This window comes from Malaclemys terrapin, chromosome 1 (assembly GCF_027887155.1).
Source record: "Malaclemys terrapin pileata isolate rMalTer1 chromosome 1, rMalTer1.hap1, whole genome shotgun sequence".
Lineage (NCBI taxonomy): Eukaryota > Metazoa > Chordata > Testudines > Emydidae > Malaclemys > Malaclemys terrapin.
Window position 1 is genome coordinate 160,978,577 of NC_071505.1, and position 20,484 is coordinate 160,999,060.

The 20,484-nt window shown below is 40.3% G+C and overlaps 1 protein-coding gene across 1 annotated transcript in view; it reads right to left on the minus strand.

Annotated features, from left to right (window-relative positions):
- Positions 1 to 20,484, minus strand: part of MORC1 (MORC family CW-type zinc finger 1) — a 106,459-nt gene that overhangs the window by 78,636 nt on the left and 7,339 nt on the right. Inside the window, exons 3-9 of the mRNA XM_054016424.1 lie at positions 17,432 to 17,466; positions 12,350 to 12,418; positions 9,701 to 9,791; positions 8,519 to 8,627; positions 4,096 to 4,255; positions 3,045 to 3,150; positions 118 to 243 (exon numbers count right to left, since the gene is read on the minus strand). Of these exons, the coding sequence (XP_053872399.1) occupies positions 118 to 243; positions 3,045 to 3,150; positions 4,096 to 4,255; positions 8,519 to 8,627; positions 9,701 to 9,791; positions 12,350 to 12,418; positions 17,432 to 17,466 (696 nt within the window). The remainder of the gene's footprint in view (positions 1 to 117; positions 244 to 3,044; positions 3,151 to 4,095; positions 4,256 to 8,518; positions 8,628 to 9,700; positions 9,792 to 12,349; positions 12,419 to 17,431; positions 17,467 to 20,484) is intronic.

The window sequence follows — 20,484 nt, forward strand, 5'->3', positions numbered from 1 at the left end:
TCACATTGCCATCAAAATCAATTTCCCACCATGACAAAAAGGCTATTTAGGCTTTCAAGTGCACTGGTTTGAAAATTAAAATATTTAAGAGTGTAACAGCAACGGAAGCTTACTCACCTGGGTCTGTAAAAGCAGTAGGGCAGGCGCTTAGTTTCTACTTTCTCAGCTTGAATGAATATCCTCATATGCGGGTCAAAATACAATACAGCTGTATAGGCTCTGAGTGACCATCGTTCTGGAAGGCTGAAATATCCAGTATGTAAGCAAGACCACAAAGCGTGAACTCCACTACATGGAGAAATTAGATGCATAATAGCCTAAGACAACATGCCCACCCCCAGACTCATTAAACTAAAATGCGCTGGATCCCCGCAGTGCTCTCTGTAGGTATTAAAAGATTTTTGAAGGTTTTCTCCAGAGTAGGTTTGTCAGAACCTTGCAAATAAACTGCAATTTGTGCACTGGGTTTCAGCTGATGGCGCTAAAAACTACGGTACAGTTCTTGATTTGGCTAGAAATTCGTTTTATAATGGGATGCTGTTGACATATAGTATGAAAATCTCACTAACAGTGGGATTTAATGCCACACAGCTTCAGGCTTAAGACATTACCATGCAAGAAGCTAACTTACTTAACCCTGGGAATCTAGTTTTCCCACTGTATTATGACACAAATATCTATGGTGCTTTGCAGACAAGGAAAAGATATGGAAGTGTGAGACTGGAGTTCAGTCTGACGAGCTGGGCTGGATAGCAGAGAGCTCTGCTTGGCAGCCCTGCTCTTCCAGCCCTGTCTTGCCTCTTTAGCTCTAACTTCCTTTCCTGGTTTCCTGGCTGAAGACTCCGGAGGACTCTCACCCTAGTGGGCTCTCTAGGCCCCCAGCCTCCCTAAACTATAGAATGAACAAGAGACTTTCCAGCCAATATCTTTGGGCTCTATACCCAGGGAATGCAGGCAGTGGGAGGTGGCCAGTCAGAAGACAAGCTCCCTGTCTCCCTACCAAAGGGGAGGGGAAGTTGCAGAGTGTGAGTGGGTGCAGGGTGGGGAAGAAATCATTAGTGAAGCAACCCAGGGACTAGGGAAGGATGACTAGTAGTTCTGGTGATTTCTCTAGTAGAGCAATACATATTATTTGTTTAAAATACTAATGTGATTGAGGCAATGCCATATTTCAGCCAAAAGAAGATGTTTAAGACCATAAAGCATGCCCTGGACAGACCCAACAGCCTCCACCCCTCAATAGTGACAAGTACCGCTGATATTTTTAATCATCTGTCCCCACTTACATAAAGTTCCACTCCAGGCCAGAGAGCCTGCTGATTCATCACCCCTGCACTTTGTACTCTACTGCTTGTAACCAAGTTCTGTCTGCTTCTTTCACACAACATTAGGGATTGTCCCCATAGGGTGCTTGAGCAAACATGCTTAGGCAGCCATCACTTATCTATTATGTTACTGGTACAGAACTCAGGGTTATTCACAGTAGTATTATGAAAGTGCTCAGATAATGGCACCAACTCAAACATTTTCCTTGAGATTCTTTTTTCACAACCTCTGTTCCTAACCCCGTTAGTTTTCCACATATTTCCTTTCACTCCAGATCCCTTTTCTCTCTTCCTCAGCCCATTATTTCTCCCTCTCTTATCTAATTTTTTTTGTTATTGTCCCTTCTCTTTACTGTCCCATCTGAAAAATACATATTACATTAAATTGCTCATTTTAATTTAAATGTGCACTCACTTATTTTCAACATCATCTTTACTGCTACTTCTCCATCTATACAATACATAGGATGTCTCCCAAAACAATTTCCATTGTACTTGAGATGTAAGTACAGAAAAGGTCTCATTTCAATTGTGAATAACTATCTTATAGTCAAGATTTAGTTCTGTGAACTCTTTTCAGATCTCTAAATTAAAAACTGAACCTCAAGTCTTGGAATTATTGCATTAATAATTGTAAATTAATTTTAAATGTGCTGCAGTAATCAGCCTCAGAGAAGATGAAAATTGTGTCATAAGTAGACAGAATTTAACTAGCTGCATTTTAAGATCAAATAGCTAAGTTACAGTTATCTGAATGATCAATTTTGTCTCCAGTGGATTAGAAATTATTACAGTGGTTTGCATAATCTTCACTTTGAGATCTGTGGACAGCTGTTATTCAGAAACCCAAGTCTTTTAGCCTTGGATTTTCAAAGAAGCACGAGGGAATTAGGCACACAAGACCCAATGAAATTCAACGGGAGTTGGGCTTTTAACTTGCTTAGGCTTCTTTACAACAGAATCCCATTACTATGAAGTTTTTACCCTGGTATTTTCTAAGAATCTCTTTGGAGGGGTTGCCATAGGTCAGGTGCAAAGTGAGGGGGGGAAGGGGAGGAAGAAAGGAACCAGAAAGTTTTATCATCCCTTTCTTAAAATGACAATAGATGTGAGGAGTAGTGGAACCCTGTTGGGTTAGTGAGTCCTCTACAGAAATAAACTGTGGCCACCTACCTGAGGGCCCAATATCCAGGATGCTTTGAAAAGATGATGTACTAAATCAAGTGTCATCTAAATCCAATGGGTACATTGTACCTCTCATTTAAAGAACTGCACTCACTTTCTTACTTGCCCCTAATATTGGCTGGCAATTCCTCAACATTGATCACAATGGGACATCTGAGGTAGCAGAACATACAATCCATTTGTTACAGACAGCACAGGGAGCAGTGAATGTTTATATGTCGTACAGTTTCTCATCTGCATGATTTATCCAGTTTTATTAGTGAATGAAAAAGGTCATTTGCACAACTGGGCAACCATACCATATTTGCCTTTTGATCCTATGTTACCCTGCCACCTCCCAGTCAAAGAAAGGCATTTCTTTTCCTTGACACCCTGCTCTCATTTCTGAATGACAACATATCCATGCTGTTTTTCAGTTCCTAATCAATTGACAGTTCCCCAATAAAATACTTTTACTGGTGTATGTATCCATGTACTATTGATTACAGATATTCATCCAAATCTTTGCTCCAGTAATGTAATTATGCCACTCACTTATCAAGAAGACCAGCAATCTGAATATCAACACTGTCAGTTCTAATATCTAGCTCTGGCTCTCCACTGAGCATAAGCTTTAAGTTGTAAATAACAATGAAAGTGCCTGTGGAGAGAAAATATACATCTTTTAAAGGCAACTATTTGAATATTTTAAAAGATCCTTTTCAGGTGCTTCTGTACTTTTTAATCTTGTCAGTCTAGCCTGTCTAAATAATATATACAGTATCCAAATAAGAGCTGCAATTTGTGTGGCCTGTTTAAAACATAAACCATGGAAATATGTACGTACAACTTATTGTATCGTGTCTGATACAAATTGAGTTTACAGACACTGAGGGCTTGTCTAGATACAGTTAGTGCACAGCAAGCTTGGATATAAAAGTTTCAAACAGCAGAAGGTCAAAGCGCACTAGGGAATTTTAAAGCATACTAGCAGGCTTCGCATGGCCAGTTAGTGCATCATAGACTTATACCCCAACTGCACACTAACTCTCCATCTAGACAAGGCCTAAGATTCATACAGCTAGAGTGATAGAAGAGAGAGGGAGAATTCAGAGATAAGACTGAAGTAGAAAACAGATACTTTCTTAGGAACTATGAAAGGAGATATAGAATGAGAGAGAGGCTCTTCCAGATGTAAGGTGATGCAGAGGACAAGTCTCTTGCATTAAGCATTACACTGTGTGAAAAGACAGAAGAGGCCAGTCGAATAAGAAGAACTAGTGGAGAGGAAATCTAAGTAGTCTGGACCAAAGTGCATGGAGAATTTCAGCATTCTTTCTAGATTTTTTTCCCCATATAAACATTTCAATTTTGGCATTCAAGTAGAACAGACATTTTATTCTCTTTATAATAGCAACCAGGGTGTAAGTTAAATACCCTAATCCTTTTATTTTCTTCTTATTAAAAAGGTCTGACCAAATAAGAATTTCAGTAATTGACCTTCTCCATGAGAGTTAAAAGCACATTGCTTCTCTAATGATACATCGGTATGGCTATATTTTAAATAATTGTTTACATGAAAATTGCATTGTTTGGCAAAGCTTACCACTTCTCCCATAGATTGCATCAAATTGCTGCAGCAATTCAGTTTCACTCTTAAAAGGGGAGTACTTAAAGATGATAGACATCTGTACAGTGAATTTCTCAAGATCACCTATGACAGGTTTTCTAGTACTTCTTGACCATGAGGTTATTGGGACTATCAGCTGCAAAAAACATTATGAAAAAAATATTTCAGGGACAATTACATATTAAATATTCAAAGACCAAGGTGAAATTTTTGATTAATGGTCCCCATTACCAAATACCTAAAAAAGACAGATCTAGAACACCTGTAACAATGAAGTTGCCTTATAAGGTGAAAAAGCGTAGACTAAACAAACAGTCGTTGGAAAATCCAATTATTTTCCTTTAGTCAAGAAGAGCCCATTTCTATTATGAGAAACTATACTATACTTGAAGTACAAAGATTAGCATACACCACAATCTCAAACATTCACACATCTTTTACCTCATATTTTGTTTAGTGTTCATCACCTTAGCAGCTAGTTGCGCTTACAAATACTAATAAGGCAAAATTACACATATAGAGCCACCCCACTAGAGAACCCTGTCACGGCTATCCACGGTCATATTTACAATAGCTCTTCATCTTCATATATAGTACAGAGTGTGTGTCAATATAGGGTGGGACTGTTGAGGGTTTACATGATAGATGTGCCAGACACACGGGAATATCAAAATGTCTCCTTTTGCAGATTTCTGAATTTTAAACATTTCCAATGGAATGTTACATTTAAACACAAAGGGAACTATTCTCAGCTAGCTAGGGACATAAAAATTCCCTGGGGTGCAAGAGAGCAGAGCTCTAAGAAAGTATAAACCTGTTTTTTCCTTTTCCTCTCCTCGCAAAAAAATAAAATAAAAAATAAAAAGAGAGTGGCCCATTTATTACTTCCCCATTCTCATAAGCTCCAGGGTTAAGCCCAACTTAAGGGTAAAAAGGGTAATTTGTCAGTCATGACCTACAGTCAAGAGAAGATGGGTTTCATATTTGAAACAGAGCAGAAACTATTAGGATGACTGCCTCGCCAATAAATTCTGTCATCTGTCTCTCGCTTTTTTCTGGTGTCACAGCCATCTCTATTCAATTCTCAAACTGAGTGTTCAAGTGAAAGTGCTCAGTTCTGTATTTGGTCATTCAGATGAGCTCTTGGGCCATGTCTACACTACACATCTCTGCCAGCATGACTGTGTTACTGAGGGTGCAAAGAGGTGTGATCCCCGACAGACATAACTGTACCAACAGAAGCCCATAGTGTAGATGCAGTTATACTGGCAAAGCTGCGCTTTTACCAGCAAAGCCTGTTTCTCTCATGGGATGGCGGTGGTTTCACTGTACTGGTAGAAAACACAGCTTTGTCCACAGGAGTGTTCTTCGGTGACTCTTATATTCTTGAATGGGTGGGAAAATAGCTTCAGTGTGAAGTTCTTCTGCCAACTTCTGTGCACTCTTCAGAACGTTTTGAAATCCCTCATCTGACCGGTAAGACTGTAGGTATGACTTTACTTAGTCCAGTTGTTCCATTGCTCCAGATATATCAAGGTCAACACCTGGGAGTCTCTTGCTTACAACATTTACTTCAGTATGTCATGCCAAAATACTCAGGGTATGTCTACACTACGGGATTAATCCGAATTTACAGAATTCAAATTTTGGAAACAGATTGTATAAAGTCAAATGTATGCAGCCACACTAAGCACATTAATTTGGCGGTGTGCGTCCATGTACCGGGACTAGCGTCGATTTCCAGAGCGTTGCACTGTGGGTAGTTATCCCATAGCTATCCCATAGTTCCCGCAGTCTCCCCCACCCATTGGAATTCTGGGTTGAGATCCTAGTGCCTGATGGGGCAAAAAACATAGTCGCAGGTGGTTCTGAGTACAGCCTCACCCCTCCCTCCATGAAAGCAACGGCAGACAACCGGTTCGCGCCTTTTTTCCTGGGTGAACACTGCAGACGCCATACCACGGCAAGCATGGAGCCCGCTCAGCTCAAGGCAGCAGTCATGAACATTGTAAACACCTTGCGCATTCTCGTGCAGTTTATGCTGAACCAGGACCAGAAAAATGAGGCGAGGAGGAGGTGGCGACGGCAGCGCAGCAACAAGAGTGATGAGGACATGGACATGGACACAGAATTCTCTCAAACCGCAGGCCCCGGTGCTTTGGAGATCATGTTGTTAATGGGGCAGGTTCTATCCGTGGAACGCCGATTCTGGGCCCGGGAAACAAGCACAGACTGGTGGGACCGCATAGTGTTGCAGGTGTGGGACGATTCCCAGTGGCTGCAAAACTTTCGCATGCGTAAGGGCACTTTCATGGAACTTTGTGACTTGCTTTCCCCTGCCCTGAAGCGCCAGAATACCAAGATGAGAGCAGCCCTCACAGCCGAGAAGCGAGTGGCGATAGCCCTGTGGAAGCTTGCAACGCCAGACAGCTACCGGTGAGTCGGGATTTTTCCAGTCCTTTGTTCCTGTAGAACCCAATGTGGCTGGAACATTAGACTGGAAGAGTTTGCAACAAAAACAGTGTGCAGCATTCTGGGTTTTTGAGTACATAAGCCATGGCCTTTCCACTTTGTCACCATTGGAGATTTCACACCAGTAATGTATTGGATGGAAACTTCTATTTTCATTGTCTTTGGGGAACATGAAGTTTTTCACTTGCTGTGGCCCATGCAGTACAAGGAAGCCCCTCAGGCTACTGCTCAAGTGGGTCCACAGTCCTGGATCATCTAAACTTAAGGAACTAAACTCAGCAGCAGCAGTTTCTTGCGCCTCCACTACACTCTTCTCTGATCTACACTTTTCTTCAGGAATGTGCATGGTTACATCCATTTGAGATGGAGATATGGATGCTGCAGTAGCTGCCAGGTCACCTGCACTCTGACTAACTGGAAGATCAGGCATCTCCACACCACTCACATCCTCACTGGGGCCGGAAGGCTCACCGTGAACATTTGTGTCTATATATCTCAGGAGAGCTCCTTCCTGCTTAGATAGAAAAGCTTCCTTTGCTTTCTTTCTTTTTCTGAATGCTGCCCCAGAGGGGCGTTTTCTTCTTTCACTCATGACTGCTGTTCTGTGCCAGCTATAGTGGCTCTCAAAACTCAATTGAAGGGGTCAAATAAGCAGGCTGGTAGCAGGGCCTGAGTAAGGGAAGATATCAGCGTCTTAAGGGCCTAACTTGCTCCTACTACTTCAGTTGCCTGCCTGTTCTCAAGTGGGTTCAGGGAAGCAGCAGGAAACAGGAAGTCCCCTGAGAAGCTGGTGTTAATCAGTCCAGGCTGGGGGTACTAGAGAGGTACATAAGAGGCTCCTCCTCCTCTCTCTTCCTGCTGCTCCTGCTGCTTTCTGTTATTTTATAGTTGTGATGAGTGCATACTCATCCATTTGGGCAGGTTTGTACTCAGCAAGACTCAGCCGTGCCTCTGCTGCCGCTACCCATGCTATTGTGGCTACACTGCCATTTACACTCATGAAGCTAGCACACAGACGTGTAAGCGAACAGGGGAATCACACCCATAACTTGTAGCATAGCTGTAGCCTTTACAGTCTCCAGGTGCTGTTTTACAAGTAGATATCCTATTCTGATACCACGTAGATAGTTCTTGCTGCATTTTCCATTTCTCGTTCCTTTCTTTGACTGAGCCCTCCTTTTTCTTATTTTCATTTTCAGTCCTGTCCCTTGCTCTTCATGTTCCTGAGCTTCACCTTGTTCCTTGCCCCACGAACCAACCAACCAAGACTGAACCTTTGGGCTCTAACATCAAACCTCTTTCTCAGTCACCCTCATTAGTAGTTTTTCCTTTAAAGTCGCTTTGCTGTACAAGCAGTCGGTCAATCAAAGCTCCAGGAAGGAAGGCTACACATGGCTCCTTCCAAATCCCATCTAGTCCATTTTGAGAGACAGATTCTCCTAGGCCCTACCAGGTCACCATCTGACATAAGATCTCACAGGAAGGGTCTAAAGAATATAGTTTGTTGACTGTAATTAAGGTGAAGCCAACAGATTGAAGCACAGTACCAGTTTTGATCTATGCTTATCCTTCATAAGTCAGCAGAGCATACTGCGTGATAAAGCTCTGCTTCACCTTTTCTATAAAAAGAACAAAACCCCAAAACAAAGCAGACTTGGACAACTTTTTCCCTACATTAACAGTCATCTCTGTATTTCATAAACAATATTTCTAATGAAAAATGAGAAGTTTCATTTATTTTTAATAAGCAATGCTTTACAGCACAATATATAACATGCACAGCAATTGCAGAAGATGCTTTAGAAAGTACCGCCCACTTTAGGAAGCTAAATTCCATTGAATTTCAATGAGACCTAAGCACTTCAAAGTCTTGCCTAGGGTCTATTTGAAACTATTTACAATCAATGCAAAAAATATATATATATACCTCATTAAGGCCTTCTGTCTCACAGAATGTTTGAGAGAAGAGAACACATGTCATTGTATCTTCTTTCTTTGTGAATAATATGAAGTCTTTCCCTATTCGCATAGATCCACTATAGTAAAGATACAGAAGATGTCAATTACTCTCAGATAGCTTGTTGTCAGGATGTTAATTTACTTTAAGTAACACAGACAGAACATATCATTAATTGGCTTGATGGCCCTGATCTAGCATGTTCAAATTACATTTCTACTCCTGGCAATGGGTGTTTGGAACAAGGAAAAAGCAGCTCTTGGGAAGAGGGAGCACCTAAACCTTAAGGGACTCCTTTCCTCATCTAACCATTCTCAGCCAAAATGAGGTAACCACACATCATGTTGACAGAGTGCACAAAACTAACAGAAAGTTGTGGTTTTAGGCTACTGGTTGCAAAACACATACATAGAGTCACACAACAACTAAGAGCCATGGATCAGTGATCAACATATTTTAAAGGTTGCACAGCGCTGCTTAATGTTGCATCAAAGCAGCTGTACAGAGAAATAAATACATACCAAAGTTTAAGCAATTCTAGATGTGGTGGCAGGTCTCCACCAGCTGCTCTCTGCTAAGGTCTTTCTGTCAGCCAGCTTCAATGCCAGAGTGGCAGGTGGAAGTGCTTATCCAGAATATCCCCCAAGTAATTTCTTTTGGTGGGGATCCTTCAGCAGCAAATACTGCTGCCTTTGCCCAGTGGAACCACTAAGAAGTGGCAGTCTATCATCTGTCCTCTGTCAGGAGACTGACTCTTCCTTAGGACACACAAGGCCAGGCTAGCACCAGTATGTACCATTTTTGCCTCCTTGCACTAGCAAGAATCTGGCCTAAAAATGGCTGGAATTCCCTCCCAAAACTCTCCCTCCCTTTACAGAAAAAGAGAAAGCAGAGGGAAATATGGTGAATATATTCACTTTTGAAATATACATTAGAAATAACTGGACAACTAGAACCATCAGGAGCTTCAGTATGCACTATTAGGAACAATACTGAGTTAAATATTGAGATTGTTAGATGACCAAATAGAGCATTGATTTTTCTAGGATTATATTCCATTATTCCATTTAGTTTTTGAGTTAAGGATCATACTTACAAAAAAATACTGCGGCAGAGACAATCAAGACACTAGGATTTAGAAAACACCCTTACGATTTAAGTCCATTGCCATAGTGTCCAATCATTCTTGAGAGAGATGTCCGCTTAGAAGACCTTCCAAAATAAATCAGATCAGTAGCTTCCTCTGCAATAGAATTTTGTTGTAATTGTTACAACATGCAAATTGGACACTCATTAAAAAACATCAGGACTTGAAAACTTTAAAAACCTGCATAGATTTTAAAATGAGCATTCACTTGGTTTGTGCTACAGCACAGGATTTGTTGAGATCTTATGATGTGTGTTATTAGCCGTGGAACACGATATAAATCAGACACAAGTTGTTTCCATGCTTGTCTGCCTCAGTATGGAGGTAGCCAAACAAATGCTGTAATTGGATATCACTGCTGACAAAAGTAGGATACCAGATTCAATGGACCAATGGTCTGATCAAATATAGCAAATCTTAATACTCCTTCCCTTCTTAACTCAGGAATGACAGTAGGTCTTGGAATTGTACACGCCACAATTAAATCATAACAAATTTTAGATATTATTTTGTATTTATAGCTCGTTTCATTGGAAGAACTAAGCATTTTAAAAACCAAGAATGTGTTGATCCTCAGCACATGACGTAAGCACTGTGCTCGTTTTAATAAGGAAACTGAAGCACCAGAAGTTACGTGCCTTGCCCAAAATGATACAAGATCTCTGGCCATGTTTGAAATAGAAGCTAGGTTGTGATCCACATTCCTGTGCCAAAAAATAGTACCTCCTCCTTTGATGCTTTCTGCATAGATTTTTTTTTCCCCCACATAAGAAGGAAATCCACCAGTTGAAAGCTGCAGTAGGTACTGAGTAGCTCTCTCCATTTGCAGTGAAAGTTGGCATGCCAAATGCCATTCAAAGAATTAACTAGCAAGGATGACTTCCAAGAACATCTGACATAGTCATTCTGGGAACAGTTTATTTACAGCATGTATCAACCTAACCTGAAGATCAAGACTCTCCATTATCTACTTGGGAGCAGCATGAAACCGCCATAATATCAATGAACTAAAATTGTTTGGTCAATAGAAGGCTGTTTGGATACTTAAAGGAAAATAAATTCACTCTTAAAAAAGAAGCAGGAGCAACACACTAGATGGCAAACTGGTACAATGTTATTTTATCTGAAAAGTCTTGAGCTGCTAGTAGCACAACGTTGCCTAGTACTATAGCATTACAATAACCCCATGACTTTTGCAAAAATATGACAGCAAAATATACAGAATTACACCCAGCACTCCTTAAGCTAATGTAAGTCCCATCATAAAGATCCTTTGTTAGAGTTTTAGGGAAATTGTCTATTTGGGACCACACACAAAAAATCCATTGTATACGGAAGTGAACATCTACTGATCCTCTTCTTATAAGCAAAATGGCACCACTCAGATAAAGACTTATAATTAGGTAAAATAAATCAAGTACACATTCATCTCTGGTGCTTCCTGTATCATTTCTGTTCCTCCAACTGTGATACTTACACTTGACAACTGATTGCACCAAGGGAACAACGTCATGTACAAATTCAGAGCAACAAGTACTATTTTTATTTTGATTGCTGCCTATGATGTACACTGAAGTGTGCCTTAAGTTAGGGGTTCTCAACCTTTTCCTTTCTGAGACCAACATGCTATAAAAACTCCAAGGACCAGCCAGGCTGTGCTCTGGGCTTCGGCCCAGCCAGAGTGGAGGAGGAACCGGGCCGGGGCTCGCAGACCCCCTGAAACTGGCTTCATTAAGTGACCATACTAGAGAACGGGAAAGTACACTATTTATTGGCTGGAAATATGGTGATATGTGGAAATGATACTGATGTTACATTTTCACTGTACCATTTATTCTGAACAATCCCAGAGGGTTTTTTTTTTTACATATAAAAAACAGTGTAGGAACCCCTGTAATAAGCAAGGAATGCATCATCGAACTCTGAAATACAGCAGTTTGACAAAACATAGCAACACTTAATAGTTTAGGCACAGTGGGAAAAATACCACATCCAATGCAAGCTGGAGAGAAAGTTCAGGGAGGCAAAAAGTAATTATAGCAGGGTTTTAAATTTGTCTAGGACATCAATGTTAAACTCCATTCCTTTATGGGAGAGATCCTAAAAACAAATGAATGTTTCACGGTTTGGTTGTTTGTTTGAAATCAGTGAATTAACTGGTAATACTGTGCCTGGAACTCTGACCATTTTCTGATATGTGGTTGGTGCTATGCTTTAAAAGCAGGGAAATTATATTTCTGTAATAATCCATATATTTTACATTTCATTTCTCCAAGAAAATTTACAGTCACTTTATGCACAGCTTAAAAAAACTTCAGGACTAATTTACTCTGCTAGCAAAAATACTAAAAACAGTAAGTAAAATTGTAAATTAAGTATATACACCTCTACCTCGATATAACGCTGTCCTCGGGAGCCAAAAAATCTTACCGTGTTATAGGTGAAACCGCGTTATATCGAACTTGCTTTGATCCGCCGGAGTGCGCAGCCCCGCCCCCCCCAGAGCACTGCTTTACAGTGTTATATCCGAATTCGTATTATATCGGGTCGCATTATATCGGAGTAGAAGTGTATATCATTTTAAATAATGTCTCTATATACTTGGTATTTTATTCCCTTGAACAACCAGTTAAGCATCTTTATAATTAACTTACTAGGAGTCATGCCACATCCATCATCCAAAAAGCACAACGTAAATCCCCCTTGCAGTTTGTCATTATCCACTGAAAAAAGAGAAAAACCTATTTGTAATAAATGTAGAACCTAATTTGCCGGTTAGGGAGATTGTGATGCAACAATCCCTCTATCACATCCTACACACAATTGTAATAATCTTTGTACAAAATATATCTTGTGAAGTATCATATGAAAACTAATAACTGACTGATCATTAATATTCTTGTGTGCTGTATGTACGCGGTGTGTATTAAGAGTTATGGATGTATGCTGGAATTATGGCATGTCAGGGGGCATTGGTAAACAGGTGTGCCCCAGACAAAGGAATATATATATGATTCTCTGACTAGCCTGATTGTCACGCAAAGACGATGAAGGTCCATTTTTATGTTTTAGGTAGACAAATTTATTAAGATAACAAGTGAGGGAAGAAAAAGCATGGCACTTCCTCCTGTTGCCTTCCTCACAACTTGAATAAACTTTACATTGAGGGTAACCCTCAGAAGAAATCATTTCAAATGTTTACTGGTATATAAAGCCATAGGTGTCTGAATCTCAAGTGGTAAGTGATTGAACCAACTAACTGTATATATTACTGTATTATAAAAATGTATAGAGTGAGGTCTTTTCTGAAAGCTAATGACACACTAGTGAGTATTATCATGGTGAAATGTATTAACATTATATAGGAAAATATGGATACTTCATAAAATTATGCTTTAAAGTCTGTGGCCAAACAGGAAAGAAGGCAGCTATTACCTGTATCCTATGTAAATTAAGTATGGTGGGATCAAACTAATGGATGCCCCACTTCCATACAGGAAATGAAGGTCACAGGAAGGAAAAAACAGTGTGAGGTCCTCCTGCCTCTTGAAACAATAACTCAACTTAAGCAAGGACAGAAGCCATCTTTGGCATCCATCACTACACAGAGAAGGGAACAGAGTGCTTACAAGCTGAGAAAGATGGGTCCTTTCACGGGGGGGTGGGGTGGGGGGGGGGAGAAGTCATCTCTGGAAACTGAATATAGGTGAGAATCCATCTTGAACAAAGGTTGTACCTTGCTAGATTAAGATTTATGTTTAGATGCATGTTTTCACTTTTATTTGCTCTTAACCCTCTAACTTTATTCCTTTTACTTGGCATCACTTAACCCATGCCCTACTGTTAAGAAATTTGTTTTATTTTTTACTATAAACTAACTCAGTGCTGTGTTTAAAGGGAAGGGTGTATTTACCCCAGTTGTTTATAAACTGTGATGTGCTTCAGGGTAGCAGCCGTGTTAGTCTGTATCCTCAAAAAGAACAGGAGTACTTGTGGCACCTTAGAGACTAACAAATTTATTAGAGCATAAGCTTTCGTGGACTACAGCCCACTTCTTCGGATGCATATAGCGTGAAACATATATTGAGGAGATATATATACACACATACAGAGAGCATGAACAGGTGGGAGTTGTCTTACCAACTCTGAGAGGCCAATTAAGTAAGAGAAAAAAAACTTATGAAGTGATAATCAAGATAGCTCAGTACAGACAGTTTGATAAGAAGCAAGTGTGAGAATACTTACAAGGGGAGATAGATTCAATGTTTGTAATGGCTCAGCCATTCCCACTCCTTATTTAATCCTGAGTTGATTGTGTCTAGTTTGCATCTCAATTCCAGCTCAGCAGTCTCTCGTTGGAGTCTGTTTTTGAAGTTTTTCTGTTTTAAGATAGCCACCCGCAGGTCTGTCATAGAATGACCAGACAGGTTAAAGTGTTCTCCCACTGGTTTTTAAGTATTATGATTCCTGATGTCAGATTTGTGTCCTAAAGAAACTACACCATCTGTTAAAAAAACTCCCTGACAAAGCACAGGAACAAATCTGTACAGACACATGCCTAGAACCCCGATCAGGGACATTCTATTTGCTACCCAAGATCCATAAACCTGGAAATCCTGGACGCCCCATCATCTCAGGCATTGGCACCCTAACATCAGGCTTGTCTGGTTATGTGGACTCTCTCCTCAGACCCTACGCTACCAGCACTCCTAGCTATCTTTGAGACACCACTGACTTCCTGAGGAAACTACAATCCATCGGTGATCTTCCAGAAAACACCATCCTGGCCACTATGGACATAGAAGCCCTCTACACCAATATTCCACACAAAGATGGACTACAAGCTATCAGGAACAGTATCCCCGATAATGTCACAGCTAACCTGGTGGCTGAACTCTGTCCTCACCCACAACTATTTCACATTTGGGGACAATATATACCTTCAAGTCAGCGGCACTGCTATGGGTACCCGCATGGCCCCACAATATGCCAACATTTTTATGGCTGACTTAGAACAACGCTTCCTTAGCTCTCATCCCCTAACACCCCTACTCTACTTGCGCTACATTGATGACATCTTCATCATCTGGACTCATGGAAAAGAAGCCCTTGAGGAATTCCACCATGATTTCAATAATTTCCATCCCACCATCAACCTCAGCCTAGATCAATTCACACAAGCGGTCCATTTCCTGGACACTATTGTGCTAATAAGCGATGGTCACATAAATACCACCCTATACCGGAAACCTACTGACTGCTACACTTACATACATGCCTCCAGCTTCCATCCAGGACACACCACAAGGTCCATTGTCTACAGCCAAGCTCTAAGATATAACCGCATTTGCTCTAATCCCTCAGATAGAGACAAGCACCTACAAGATCTCTATCAAGCATTCTTAAAACTACAATACCCACCTGCCGAAGTGAAAAAAACAGATTGACAGAGCCAGACGAGTACCCAGAAGTCACCTCCTTCAAGACAGGCCCAACAAAGAAAACAACAGAACACCACTAGCTGTCACCTTCAGCCCCCAACTAAAACCTCTCCAGCGCATCATCAGAGATCTACAACCTATCCTGAAAGATGATCCTTTACTCTCACAGATCTTGGGAGACAGACCTGTCCTCGCTTACAGACAACCCCCCAATCTAAAGCAAATACTCACCCGTAACCACACATCACTGAACAAAAACACTGACCCAGGAACCTATCCTTGTAACAAAGCCCAATGCCAACTCTGTCCACATATCTATTCAAGTGACATCATCATAGGACCTAATCACATCAGCCATACCATCAGGGGCTCGTTCACCTGCACGTCTACCAATGTGATATATGCCATCATGTGCCAGCAATGCCCCTCTGCCATGTACATTGGCCAAACCAGACAGTCTCTACGCAAAAGAATTAATGGACACAAATCTGACATCAGGAATCATAATACTCAAAAACCAGTGGGAGAACACTTTAACCTGTCTGGTCATTCTATGACAGACCTGCGGGTGGCTATCTTAAAACAGAAAAACTTCAAAAACAGACTCCAACGAGAGACTGCTGAGCTGGAATTGAGATGCAAACTAGACACAATCAACTCAGGATTAAATAAGGAGTGGGAATGGCTGAGCCATTACAAACATTGAATCTATCTCCCCTTGTAAGTATTCTCACACTTGCTTCTTATCAAACTGTCTGTACTGAGCTATCTTGATTATCACTTCATAAGTTTTTTTTCTCTTACTTAATTGGCCTCTCAGAGTTGGTAAGACAACTCCCACCTGTTCATGCTCTCTGTATGTGTGTATATATATCTCCTCAATATATGTTTCACTCTATATGCATCTGAAGAAGTGGGTTGTAGCCCACAAAAGCTTATGCTCTAATAAATTTGTTAGTCTCTAAGGTGCCACAAGTACTCCTGTTCTTTTTGTGATGTGCTTGTGTCTCTTTAGAGGAACAAACAAACCTTATTTCTCTGAACTATCCAGAAAAGGTCTGGACATTATAGAGTACATGGTTTCAGGAAAACTCAGGACTGGGAGTATGCTGGGATCACCTTGCTGGCTGTGACCAAGACTGGTGGAAGCCAGAATGAGGTACTGCTGAGGTCAAAGCTGCTGAATCAGGGCTGTCTACCACACGGACACTCAGGGTGTGACCTGCACACTTGTAGGCTGGTTGTGAGCATCTCAGCTAGGAGCTATAGTAGGAAAGCATTGTAAGGCACAGGGCTGCAGGACAAGTGGTGACACAACCCCTCACTGGTCTGGATTGCCAGTTGATCCCAGTAACTGATACCAAAAGCTCACACAAGTCATTTTTCAGCAAAGAAGAGAAACAATAAAACGAGAAACTGCTGTTTTACTATACTTCTAATTTTCTGTAATCTAAACCCAGTGGTTTGTAAGTATTAATATATTTTATTTTTTGTGTTCTAAGTTGTGCAAAAAAGCAACTTGTCAGGACACCACTTTCCAACCTGACTTAGCTAAAGAAAGAGAGCTGTGCAAGTCTTGATGTCTGTTTAACATCTCAGCTAGAGGTCTCAGAGGCATGCAAAGTGAAAGATGCAACTTGAAAAACAGGTAGAAACAAGGGGTAGAAACCAGCATGAGACATCCCAGCATCCCATAAGGGAAGCTTTATGGTGGGAATCTGGCTAGTCTGAAGCTCAGTGGGGCAAAGGGATTAGGCCAGCTCTACTCCAGCTTTCAGTAGGATTAGCTGGCCAAACAATACAAATGTCAGTGAGAGCTCAGCTTTGCAAAATAGATGTTTCACCAGAATAAAATGAGAAAAAAAGAGAGGCGAAACAGTGAATTTTTTTTTAGCTACTTATATATCTCCACTGAACAGCCCTGCTGAAAATACTAAAACACGATTTTACAAGAAAGCTGAAATACTTCTGCATTCCTTTGTTCATTGATGCTGCCAATAATACTCTTAAGCATGCAGAAGCATTATACATTCTGTACCCCAGCCATTGAAAGAAATAGGTAAAGACAGTTAAACAAGCCTCCTGAAAGGCAACATCCATTTATTTGTGGGATGATTTCCCAAGGGAAATGGAAACCCCATTGCCTGATATTTCCAAAGCCAAATTTTCAACTACCATGATAGCGTGCAGGCAGACACCTGCAACTGAGGAATCAGATGCAGACCAATGCCCTCTTGATATGCTTCTTGCTGACAACGGGCATCACCCCCTTTAACTATTTTTTATGGCACTTACCAGTAAATATGTCAAGTCTGGTGGCTCCTGCATCTCTGAAAACAAAAGTACAAAATTACCTTCCTCTGCCCACAGAGGGGAAAAAAAAAAAAAAAAAAAAAGAGAATACGTGTGACTAACAAAGCTGTACCAATTCTTCACCTGGCTCTTATGCTTGTATCTTTCCTCATCTTTAGATTGTCTTTAGATTGTAAGCCCTTACATGAAAGATGGTATCTTTTCTATATGTGCATAGCACCCTTTGGTTATACGAACACCACACAATGAGTCATTTGGACAACAATAACAAGCCCTCTACTAACAGTTGCTGCTGAAGTATCTGAGACATTACAGTAATCCATTACACTTAAAGAAATATTTATCTCATACTACAGTGTGGTAACTTAGTAGAGGAGATCAGGGTGTGTAGACTTAAAATTATTAATTTGCAGTCAAGAAAATTATATCCATTTGAAACTGTAAATAAAAGTTAGATTCAAAGGGGAGAAAAGTCACTTGCTGCTTTAGAGCCCAATCCTGCATTCTTTGCCTACCCAAATCTTTTGCCTCCAATGAGAGCTGAAGTAATATAAGGAATCCAGAATTATGCCCTTACTTGCCTGAAAAGTTCCAGGAGCAGGTTGTTGGATTTCCCCTATAACAGTGGATGGCACCACTAACACCTAAAGCAGAGGAGATAGCTGTGTTCCCCCACGTGAGACTGCAATACTACTGACTGTTCCAAAGCAAACCAAGATCCCCAAACTCAAACCTTAGCAAAAAGTTTTGGATTTCACCTTTAATAAGTCATCAACAGGACTGGGACAGAATCATTCCACAAAGAGATGTAATTTTAACTTCAAAGCCATTTGTATCCATTTGTAGCAAGCTACAGGGATGCTGGAGGGCCCACAGCAGATGAAAATGGCCCAGAGCAACGATTCTCACGTGTCCTTCTCAAGCTTTATAGAATTCAGCTGTCTTTCAAAGTAAAAATGCCTAAAGCAAGGCCTTAATGCAATATTTGTTTACTACAACCCTCCATGAGACACCATGTTCCTTGGCCTTTATCCAAGCCATTTAGTTCACATACATATTGGAGAAAGCTGTCATATCAGCAGCTAGCAAGTTTTAGAATGGAAGCTCTTTCCGAAGAAATGAAGCCAAGAGTGCTAGTGAGGCATGGGGAAGGTCAGGAAGCTTAAACAAGTCAGGGACAGTGAAGAAAAAAGCAATTAAATGTTCCTGATGCTTATATGCAACAATCATGATTCTCATATTACTATCTGTGATTTGTTTCATACCCAAATACTCCAATTAAGGTAGGTCAGAGACTCAGAGCACCAGCTAATGGGAATCTTGGTGACATAAGGTCTAGCACAGAAAAGAAGGCATGATTCGAAGATCATCGAGTGCCTTAAAAGTTGATAGTTTGTCAGTTACTCACCTATTTCTATTAACACCTCAGAGCTACTGATCTGGAAGAAATTCCACATTTCAGACCAAAATGGTTAATAATGGATTTTAGAGAGAGTTAGTTTGGCATCAAACGCCCATTTCCAGTCAAAGTTACCTCCTCTTATCTGATCCTTTAATGAAGTGATATAGCTGAATCTGTCACAAATCTTTCCACAGTATCTCACTGATGACAGAGATAAGATTCAGATTTCACTACTGCGTCATGTAGGAGAATTATGCCAGTAATTTTACAGGGATCAGAAGTCTGCAGTAGCAAAGGGAAGAGACAAATATTGGCCCAATAACTTTTCTGTATTCTTCCCAATATCCAGGTGCAATCCCTCTTTAATTGCTTCACTATTCTTAGCAATTGTCCCACATAGAATCTTCAAGAGACTAGATGCAATGCAAAATATCCATGGAAAATTAGTTTTTCCACAAGTACAGGAGAACTTGGTTAATCCTTTAACTCACATGCAAAATAAAATGGTCACCTCTCTCTATTTACTAGGAAGTATTTAATAGAGAGTTCCTAAGGCTTCATATTACTAAAAATTCTAGAAACATTTATTAAAATGCTATGGAGAATCATAAAGAACTAAAACTTACCTACACTAGTCATGTCAATCAACGAAGCACATTTTGTGATGAGTCATTCCTTGCTCGTCATGTACCTTTACCTAATGACTAGCTGGCAAAATTCATTAATCAGAAATATATCTCCCAAACTTTCATTTTAACTAGCAAAATTCTATTGCACTGGTTGAAAGGACATGTCAAGATTTTTCTGCCAGCCAAGATTTTTCTTGGTACTTGAAGAATTATTCTTACTGGATTTAGCTTAATGAGTCTAACCAAGCAGTTATCTTTTCTATTTTAAAAATGCTTCATAACAGAAACAGGGTCTGACATTCTAGTTCTTGCCACTTGAACAATGGAGAATAATTTAAAGGGTTGAAATGACCCTTCCCATACAACCGCTATTTTCCAACTTGAAGATAACACTGGTCTACAATTTTTGAGAAGTCGTCTGCTTCAGAAATAAAATGTGCTATTTATTATGTATTTTGATGTCCTGAATTCAAATATGACAATTAAAACAACTGATTGGCTACTGTTTCTAAGATATTTAAGTTTTTACATTTTATGTCTATGTATATTGTGTAGATAGTAGAGTTTTAATCATAAATTGTAAACCTAGGTCTTTTCATGTGTTTATGGTTGCTTTACATGATGATATTTCACCTGTCCTGTTTATGTAACACTTTAAAAATCAGCAAAAGGGTTATATAAATAAAATTTATTAGGAAACAAAAGGCAAAAAACTATTATGGACATAGTTTAGTCCTATTCAGTGTCTACTCGGCGCTTCTTGGCTTGTCTCTTGTATTCATTAAATGGAGCATCTCTTGTCACTGTCCAGCAATAGTCTGCAAGCATTGATGGGCTCCATTTGCCCTGATAGCGTTTCTCCATTGTTGCAATGTCCTGGTGAAATCGCTCACCGTGCTCGTCGCTCACTGCTCCGCAGTTCGGTGGAAAAAAAATCTAGATGAGAGTGCAAAAAATGTATCTTTAGTGACATGTTGCAACCAAGGCTTCTGTATGCCTTGAGG